General features: G+C 44.2%; 2 protein-coding genes across 4 annotated transcripts; one reads left to right on the forward strand and one right to left on the reverse strand.

The window, feature by feature from the left end:
* Positions 1–207: 207 nt before the first annotated feature.
* LOC101783626 (F-box protein At5g67140) lies at positions 208–4,759 on the forward strand. 2 transcript variants are annotated; one of them, XM_004964696.3, is made up of 5 exons: positions 208–557; positions 674–820; positions 926–1,061; positions 1,785–1,883; positions 4,222–4,759. In XM_004964696.3, exons 1-5 carry the CDS (start codon positions 223–225, stop codon positions 4,420–4,422), a joined length of 918 nt encoding a protein of 305 aa, XP_004964753.2. In that variant the 5' UTR covers positions 208–222; the 3' UTR covers positions 4,423–4,759. The 2 variants fall into 2 exon arrangements, with proteins under 2 accessions (XP_004964753.2, XP_004964754.2); XM_004964697.3 differs by having other exon boundaries at positions 935–1,061.
* Positions 4,760–6,612: 1,853 nt separating this feature from the next.
* On the reverse strand, positions 6,613–8,976 carry LOC101784314 (protein ALP1-like). 2 transcript variants are annotated; one of them, XM_004964698.4, is made up of 2 exons: positions 7,265–8,079; positions 6,613–7,181 (listed from the first exon to the last, which is right to left on the reverse strand). In XM_004964698.4, exons 1-2 carry the CDS (start codon positions 8,007–8,009, stop codon positions 6,721–6,723), a joined length of 1,206 nt encoding a protein of 401 aa, XP_004964755.1. In that variant the 5' UTR covers positions 8,010–8,079; the 3' UTR covers positions 6,613–6,720. The 2 variants fall into 2 exon arrangements, with proteins under 2 accessions (XP_004964755.1, XP_022681715.1); XM_022825980.1 differs by having other exon boundaries at positions 6,634–7,181; positions 7,265–8,976.
* Between the last annotated feature and the right edge of the window lie 6 nt (positions 8,977–8,982).

Raw genomic sequence — 8,982 nt, forward strand, 5'->3', positions numbered from 1 at the left:
ATGCACCAATACCGATGTGCAATAGTGCTAATTGTTATTCCACACAGTTTGCATCTTTTTATTGTACTACTGCGTGTCAACTGCTGTTAAGTTTTTCGTTTTTCAAGAACACTGTAGCATCCCAACCGCAGGTTCGTTTGATCCAGGGCGCTTTTCGTAACAGTTGGACGTAGCATCTCGAGGCGTCGTCCCCGGCTGATTTCCCTTTAAAAATGTAGCGGGATGGCGCGAGGGTGTCCACATGATCGGCTCATCCCCACGCGCCCCCGGCGCAGCCGAGTTCCACGCCGCGCCCGCGTCCACTCGCGTCGCGTCGCGCTGCACGCATCGGCGTCACGTGCCGGTGGCGACGTCTGGCGCTACAAGAAGCCCCCGCGCCCCGCAGGCCTTTCTGATCAGCTTCTTTCTCCGAGCGTCGAGCGAGAGAGAGAGATGGAGCAGCAGCAGCAGCTGCGCGACGGCGATGGCGGCGCGGCGGAGGGGGACATCGAGCGGCTCCCCGCCGACCTCCTCGCGCACGTCCTCTCCCTCCTCCCCTCCTTCCGCGACCTCTCCATGTACGAACCACTCGCTTCCTCTGATCGATGGATTCTGCCCGTCTTCTTAGCTGATGTGCCATGTCGATCGTGACTCGAATTGCTTATGTTCTGCTTCTATGTGTTGTGGCCGTCAGGGCGGGGGGAGTGAGCCGGAGGTGGCGCCGGGCGGTGGAGCGGTCGCTGGCGTCGCGGCGGCGGCTGAGCTTCGCGGGGCAGCGTACCGGCGACGACACCGCCGCGCGCCTCGTTCGCGCCGCCGTCAACCTCCGCGACCTCGACATGTGAGTTCACCGGCTCGATATCGCCTACGCTTCTATGTTCTATCTCTCCCTCTCCCTCGATCGACCGATCAGTCCTTTCCTAACGCTGTCTCCCCGTTCTTGGAGTTCACGAAGCTGCTGGGGGTGCCAAATCTCCGACGAAGGCTTGATCAAGATTTCAACCGCGGATTGCGTCGGGAAGCTGACGTCCATATCGCTCTGGGGATTGGCTGGAATTACAGATAAGGGCGTTGTTCAGCTGGTGAGAACGGGAATCTTCTGATTAGCTTGTCGATGACCTCTTGTCAGTATTCAGATTGAAGTCATTAGCTCTTGCCCATTGACAGAAAAAATTGAACGAAATGGTCTCTGCTATTTTTCATTAACCTGATCTTTTTGTCAAGTGTACGTGAATCAATTTTCTTGGTCATTAAATTTGCGTAGAGATTGATATATGTTATTTGATAGGATGTTGACTTATGCTCAAGAAAAAGTTGGGTTGCTTTACAAATTATAATTGTGTAACTTGTTTGGTTTTGCTTTCTCATCATCTGCTTATAATTTTATTCATTCTTTTCTGGGTCATGTCACCATGTAGACTATTAGGTTGTTACTTGAAGAGTGATCCATGTCTGGGGTGAACTCACCTCTCTCTATCTGCAAGAAAAAAATTGTTGACAATTTGGTTAACTTGAGTAAGCTTGTCCTTGCAGTGTTAATGTCCATTATAAGAAATGTGCTTTTGTCAAACGTCCCTTCAGATTTCTTGTGGTTAGCGCATCAATTGCTTTCAGTTTTTCCTAGGTCATGTACCAGTGTATTAGACTTTGCAGCATGTCGAGAATCGGAATGATCTTTATGATTATTTAAGCAAATAGAACTCATATCTGCAATGCTAGCAGTTTGGTGATTCAGACCACTAAGAACTTTTTTTAGGTGCTATTTGCCCTCATAACAATTGCGCTTTTCTCAATCTCCTCTGTAGGTTTCAAGGGCTTATTCTCTTCAGCACCTGAATATTGGTGGGACATTCATCACAGACGAGTCCCTGAATGCAGTTGCAAATAGCTGCACAGATCTGAAGGTGCGCCTCTCGTTTATGAACTTCAATTATTTCAGTATTGCAAATTATGAACCTGACGAAGCACCTTATGAAAATTGGGTATAGGAACAGTCCAGTCGGTAGTTTGAACTTTGAAGATACTTCTAGTAGAAGATATTTGAATTATGACATTATTCTGATGGAATTAACTAGACAATGAGGAAAATAAAAACGTGGAACAAATCAATGAACTTGGTTGGAACAAATTAATGAACTTGGTTTGTTGGGCCTATCACGGAACAGTGATCCATTCAATTTTGGTCCGTGGTACATTGGCTGGGAGCAGATTAAGTATAGCTTGGACTTATTATGTGTAATTATGTGACAAATAATGCTAGGTAGCAATTGAGAATTCCTTTTGTCATCGTTCATGTGATCAGAATATGCATACAGGAATTTGAGTCTGCTGTTCTTTTTGTATGTTTTCTAAACATTGTTTTTTCACTATATAGTAAGCTGTAATTATTCAGACCACCAGCCCACCACTGCTTTAGCACAAAGAGGGGAATTCAGTATCAGAGTAACTAGGTCGTCTGGTCTTTTTACCTAACAGGGATACATGAATATATCCTTGCTGCACTAGTAGTTACATTTTTTTTATTTAAGCTCAATCTCTTTGATGAAGATAGAATCACAGAGATACAGGCTTGTGCATCTGCCCCTATGCCCATAAATCCACTTTCTTTCCCGGAAAATGCTTGTCAACATTTGCTGTTTAGTAGAGAAAGTGAGGTTCACTAGACTCTGTTTGGTAGAGAAAATGAGGTCAACTACACTCTGCATTAGCTTTCCGTTTGGGCGCTAACTGGAATCGACTCCTTTAATGCAATGAAACACGATGACTCACACAATTCTCCAAACACGATGACTCACACAATTCTCCTGTGTTCAAGAGAAAACTACTGATCGTGAGGCCAATCTCAGTGTATGGTTTCATCGCACTGTTACCAAGATTGTCATGTCATGAAACTGTTACTCTCATTGCACGGTTTCATAGACAGCCTATAACATTTAATTTTTGCATAGAGTTATGATCAAATGTGTCATGCAATGAAACTATAACACCCTCAGTGTAAATTTCATTGGGTTTCATGAGACTTGGTAACTGTGCCAGGTGGGTTTCATGGGATGAAACTCCTCTCTCCTCTCTTTTCATAATTAGGTTGCCAAGTCAGCAAAACTGCTGATGTGGCATAGAATTTAATGCCTATAAAACCCTCCGTGACACCCCACTAAAACTGGCCTTAGAGGGTGTTTGGATCTTTAGTCCAGACTAAAATTCATGTCACATCGAATATTCGGAGGTTAATTAGGAGGATTAAGCATGAGCTAATTATAAAACTAATGGAGTCTAATTCCCGAGATGAATCTATTAAGCCTAATTAATCGATCATTAGTACATGTTTACTATAGCACCGCATTGTCAAATCATGGACTAATTAGGCTTAATAGATTCGTCTCGCAAATTAGCCTCCATCTATATAATTAGTTTTGTAATTAGTCTATATTTAATATTCCTAATTAGTATCTAAATATTCGATGTGACAACAAACGGCCCTTATAGTTATGCTTTCCACTGAGGAAAACATGGAACAAATCAATGGACTTGGTTCCTTGGTCCTGTCATAGAACAGCATTTATCTTAAGTCCGGGGGCCACGGCCATCAGCTGGACAGATGCTTGTCGTGCTCGTGCAGATTGAGGTGGCCAGTGGTGCTAGATACTGATTTTATTGTCAGGATCTGGCGTGCAGTACCTGACCACGAACCCATGATGCTGCTGTTTTATACTGCGCGGTGCCTTTCGGAACATCCCTGGCTGTCTGTCTGTTATATCACATAAACGTAGGCTGCTAATAGTTTTTCCTACAGCTGTGAGGGGGTTAGTTAGCTTTCAGAGCTTTGACCAGAGTCGTTGTGCAGCTATATGCTGATATTCCTGAATCCTTTAGTGAACAGTGAACACTACATTGGGAAGCAGCAGTGATTACATACAGCCAGGCCATCCTATATTCCTATTTGTGCAGATTTAGTTCCAGCAAACTAATCCAAACAGAGGAATTCCAAAGTACTTACCTGTGGCATTTAGTTTTACTGTTATGCACACTGCACAGCATAAAAATGGTTTGGTCAAAACATATCATGCATGAACTTGGTCACAACATACAATTTGCAACGTGTTAACCATCTGCAAAGTTCAGATCACCTGAAATGGAAATCTGAGTTGCTGACAAGTGCTTGAAAGATGCAGTTGACTTGCATGCTGAGTTGCTGACAGTGTGGTGGGGTGTGTCTTCCATTCCATTCCATTCCATGTGCAGAGCATCATCCTGTGGAGCTGCCGGCACGTGACGGAGGCCGGGCTGGTGGCGCTGGTGAACAATTGCCGGCGGCTGGAGTGCATCAACGTGGGCGGCATGCGGGTCCCGCCGGAGAGCTTCGTGGGCCTGCTCTCCATCAGCCCCGCCCTGCGGATCAGGTCCATCCCCCAGATCCTCAACGCCGGGGTGCAGGTCTCTTGATTGATGCCGCCGTCCATGGACAAGGATTGTTACAAAAGCCCGCCATGAGCCCATGCCCATCACTACTACTTGTTCATGGCAGGAATCATCACAAGGGATCCATGAAATAAAGGATCAATTGTTGTTTCGTGTTGTCCTGATTATTGCTCTCCAAAAAAAAGATGTGTTGATTTGAAAATTGTATCTTTTGTATATTCATTCACACCTGTACATGATTTTACACAGAATAAGTGGTACCACCACAAGTACAGCTTGTGAGAGGAAGGGCATACATGACTATGTACTAATGAACCATATAGTAAGTTAAAGTTCAGATAAATCTTAATGTTCAGTTTGATGGGCGATCTGATAAAAAGAAATGGTTAAATAAGACTGCATGGTGCTAGCTTGTGGATAGAAACCTTCAGCGACCTCCTTTAGGATCTTGTCTATTTTTTTCGTACAAAAAGGGAAATCGTTGCAGATGGATCGTCTAGAGTCATACTTGGAGACCTATATTCCACCAAGATGAGCTTCAGGATGGCAGCGTCTCACCAAACCATGCATGATTCACCCACCAGTGAGACAAGGACGCGAACCCAACTCCGGCAACCTGCTTAACTGTCCTGGAACCCACTCTCTAATGGGTTGATTTCCTTGCACGCCACTTCCATTAAGTGATGATCAAGCTACTACAAAACTGCTACCCCTCACATGGCTGCCTGACTGACAAAGTGGTTAGTTCTTTGCCAAACTATGGCAAGTCTACAAGACTTGGAATTTGGGCAGTGGTTAGTTCCTGGAACCCAACTATGATAGTTCACCCCCAAATCCCAACTTTGACACTATGCAAAAAGAAGATTCCCCATCATATCAAACTTGCGGTACATGCATAGAGTACTAAATGTAGACGAAATTAAAAACTAATTGTACAGTTTTGTTGTACTTTGCGAGACGAATCTTTTGAGCCTAATTAGTCAATGTTTGGATAATAATTCACAAATACAAACGAAACGCTACAGTGTGCTACAGTGCTAGCACAGTGATTTTGGCACTCCAAAATTGGGCAACTGAACATGGTCTAATGCGGTGGTTAGTTCCTGGAACCCAACTAAACTAATGAAGTTTGCTCTAGGATTTCTTTTTGCAATTTGGGGCATTGGGTCTTGCGACTTAAAAAAAATACTTAGAAATTTGGAATCGGCATGCCAAACTGCATTATGATTGGTTTTTCCTTTTGTTCTATCCATAACAGCACATGGCCACAGGCCACATGGGCACTCAACTATCTGTCCTCTGACAGAGAAGGTTCTGTTCACAATCAAGTCGTTCGGCAAGCTACAGCTCTACATATAGATGCTACAAGCAAATATCTGCACGCAGCTGTCGCTGTCGATGAACTCCTCGCTCGAGCAACTGGATGCCATCTCTGTCAAAATGTGGAGTGATCGACAGACTGGGTAAAATTTCAAAGAGCACACGTACCAAACAAGAATGGAGTCCACAACTCTGGATGAATGCAAAATGCACCGAATTTGGCAGCTCTGGGTAAAATTTCAAAGAGCACACGTACCAAACAAGAATGGAGTCCACAACTCTGGATGAATGCAAAATGCGCCGAATTTGGCAGCATGCCAGCTTCGATTCGACCAAGTTACCGACTTCCATCGTCTGAACTCTGAAGCGCTGAACTTTTGCCAAATTCCGGTTGGAGAGTATCGACATCGTTGAATTCGTCAGCAATTCGAAGGGCCTGTTTGGGAGTAGGGGCTAAAATTTAGCCTTGAGCTAAAGTTTAGCCCACTCAAAAAAAGAGGCTAAAATTTAGCACCCATGGGTGTTTGGATGGGAGGCTAAAATTTAGCACCTAATAGTGAAAATGACTACCATACCCCTGCTTTTGTCCTCCCGCCCGCGCGCGCTGCCCCTCCCGCCCGCGCGCATGCATGCGCTGGCCCCACTCGCTGGCGCCCCTTGCATGCATGCATGCTGCGCTGGCTCCACTCGCTGGCGCCCCTTGCTATGCATGCGTGCTGCGCTGGCTCCACTCGCTGGCGCTGCTTGCATGCATGCGTGCATAGCGGTGCGGTGCTGTGCCGTGCCCTCCGTTCTCCTCCTTGCACTGCATGCATGCAAAGCGCTATGCCTTTCTTCTTGTTTCTTCTCCACTCTCTTCTTCTCTTTCTCTTTCACTCTCTTCTTCTCTTTCTCTTTCAGTCATACACCAGTGCATAAGAAGGGAATTTTATGTCTATTACAATGTCCAACAACTCCAAAATTAAACTACAAATACATTATCATTACAACATTGAAATCAATTTATCTAGACCTATTGTACAAGGCATGAGCTATTTCATCTCGAAATGCATTCATGTTGCTATCTTCTTCTTCTACTTGGGTACTTGTCTCACCTCCTCCGCGGTTTGAAGTTCCGGGCATTGGGACACCATTTTCATCACAATCGTACAAATCAAATTCCCTATCGGCAACACTATTCTCTCGGATAAAATTGTGAATTGCCATGCAAGCCACAATAATTTTGCTTTGCTTGTGCATTGGAAAACTTGGTATACCCATCAGTATCCTCCACTTCATCTTCAAAACTCCGAATGACCTCTCGATAACATTTCTAAGGGATGAATGTGCATAATTAAAGGTCTCTTGCATACCTCTGGGCATTGGACCATTACGAAACTCCGGTAGATGGTACTTCGTACCCTTGTAAGGTGATAGGTAACCGGGACGGTTTGGATACCCCGAATCAACAAGGTAAAACTTGCCTACAAACAAAAGGCAAACTTGTTAGGTAAAAACAAACTAGAGAACATATAGGCAAAAAAACTATCATATAGAAACAGTGTACCTGTAGGAGGATGTGGAAACTTGTCACCGTATTTTTCTATGGCATCACTGAACACTCTCATATCATGGACCGATCCTGGCCATCCACTAACAACAAATGTAAACCTCATGTCGAAGTCACAAATAGCTAACACATTCTGTGAGGTATACCCGTGCCTGTTTGTATATTGCATGACCTTTTCACTTGGCACCACGACTGGAACGTGTGTCCCATCAATAGCTCCAATACAGTTGTTGAAATACGGAGCAAACCGAGGGTTGAGTAATCTCTTGTGCACCGTCTTAAATTCAGGGTCCTGTGGCCTAATATTATGTACTGCTAGCTTAAGAACAGTGCCTAACACTTTGTCGAACGTACGGCTTATTGTCTCCAACGACCTCACAAATCGATCCTCAACTTGCCTAAGTGACTGCGGTGCACCTAATATCCATAGGAACATTCCTAAGGCCTCCACTGTTGACATATCTCGAGTGGCTCTCAAACCATATGAGTCAACTAATAGATCATGAAGTTGATTAAATAATGGGCAACTCATCCTAAACATGTTATAACAAGAGGTCGGATTTGATAATGTTTCTGTTACCCATTCAATGCCCGTCACTGATGCAACCCTCCTTGGAGCTTTGTGTATGTAAGATTCGTAGTACATACCGAGTGTTAACATCATTTGGACGAACTCCCGATTCCTCTTACGACAGTGCAATATGAGCTCCATAGTTTCATCTTCACTAGATGATTCTTCCATAATATGATTATCCTCATCATCACTTGACAACTCAGTTGAAGAACTAGCATCCTAAATCATAAACAATGCAAAAGGTTAGTACTCATTTAGGTTTGCATATCAGACACAGTTCAAACAACTCAGTTCAACCAACTACTTATTTTATTCAAACAACATGGTTCACAGTTCAACAGATACTCAATTCAACCAACTACTAATTTGATTCAAACAACATGGTTCACAGTTCAAACAACTCAGTTGGACCAACTCAGTGCAATCAGTCTCATTTCAAACACACTAGCAAACATCTCTTAGACCTGTCTCTTCAACAGGCCCTAAACTAGCAAACATCTTAGTTCAACAGGCCCTAAACTAGTACATATTGTGTTCCTCGCACCATCTCTTCAGGAAAACCAGCCTAGCTTCAGGACTTGGGATATTGCAGAAGAACTCCCTGTGCAATCCATCTTTAAAAATGCTCAGGCAAGCATAGTACTCTACACTATCAGCTGCAGCACCACATTCTATGGCCAATTGTTGACACTTCTTCAACTCTGCTCTTTCCTGCATCTCCTTGCTAGCTTTGACATCCACCTTCTTCTTCAGTATCTTCTGGTGCCTAGAATCAGACTCAGCCCATTTATTCAACATCTTGTCCATAACCTGAACCATAGGACTCTTGGACTTCTTTCCAGGACTTGAGGCAGTGGACCTAGTGCTGTTGCTACTAAGCCTCTTTCTGCTATTAGTACTACCAGGGCTGTCATCATAATCAGCAGGGAACCCCTGCTCTCCAGGAAGCTCTTCATCTTCTTCTTCAGGTTCTTCATCTTCTTCTTCAGGTTCTTCATCTTCTTCTCCTGGTATGAAGGAGGTAGACCCATCTACTACAACCTCATGGAATATCTCCTCAAGATGGTCCATGTACTCTGGAACACCATATCTGAACTTCTTACATTCTGATTTGGGACCCTGCAAAACAAATGCAAGACAG

Source organism: Setaria italica, chromosome IV (assembly GCF_000263155.2).
Source record: "Setaria italica strain Yugu1 chromosome IV, Setaria_italica_v2.0, whole genome shotgun sequence".
Classification (NCBI taxonomy): Eukaryota; Viridiplantae; Streptophyta; class Magnoliopsida; order Poales; family Poaceae; genus Setaria; species Setaria italica.

Excerpts from the sequence above, each read along its gene's own strand:
- LOC101783626 (XM_004964696.3), top strand. The coding sequence starts at position 223 with ATGGCGCGAGGGTGTCCACATGATCGGCTCATCCCCACGCGCCCCCGG. Across the intron at positions 558-673 it reads TCCTTCCGCGACCTCTCCAT|GGCGGGGGGAGTGAGCCGGA; the intron begins GTACGAACCACT and ends TGTGGCCGTCAG. Across the intron at positions 1,884-4,221 it reads ATAGCTGCACAGATCTGAAG|AGCATCATCCTGTGGAGCTG; the intron begins GTGCGCCTCTCG and ends TTCCATGTGCAG.
- LOC101784314 (XM_004964698.4), bottom strand. The coding sequence starts at position 8,009 with ATGGAAGAATCATCTAGTGAAGATGAAACTATGGAGCTCATATTGCAC. Across the intron at positions 7,182-7,264 it reads GTTTCCACATCCTCCTACAG|GCAAGTTTTACCTTGTTGAT; the intron begins GTACACTGTTTC and ends TTTTGTTTGTAG.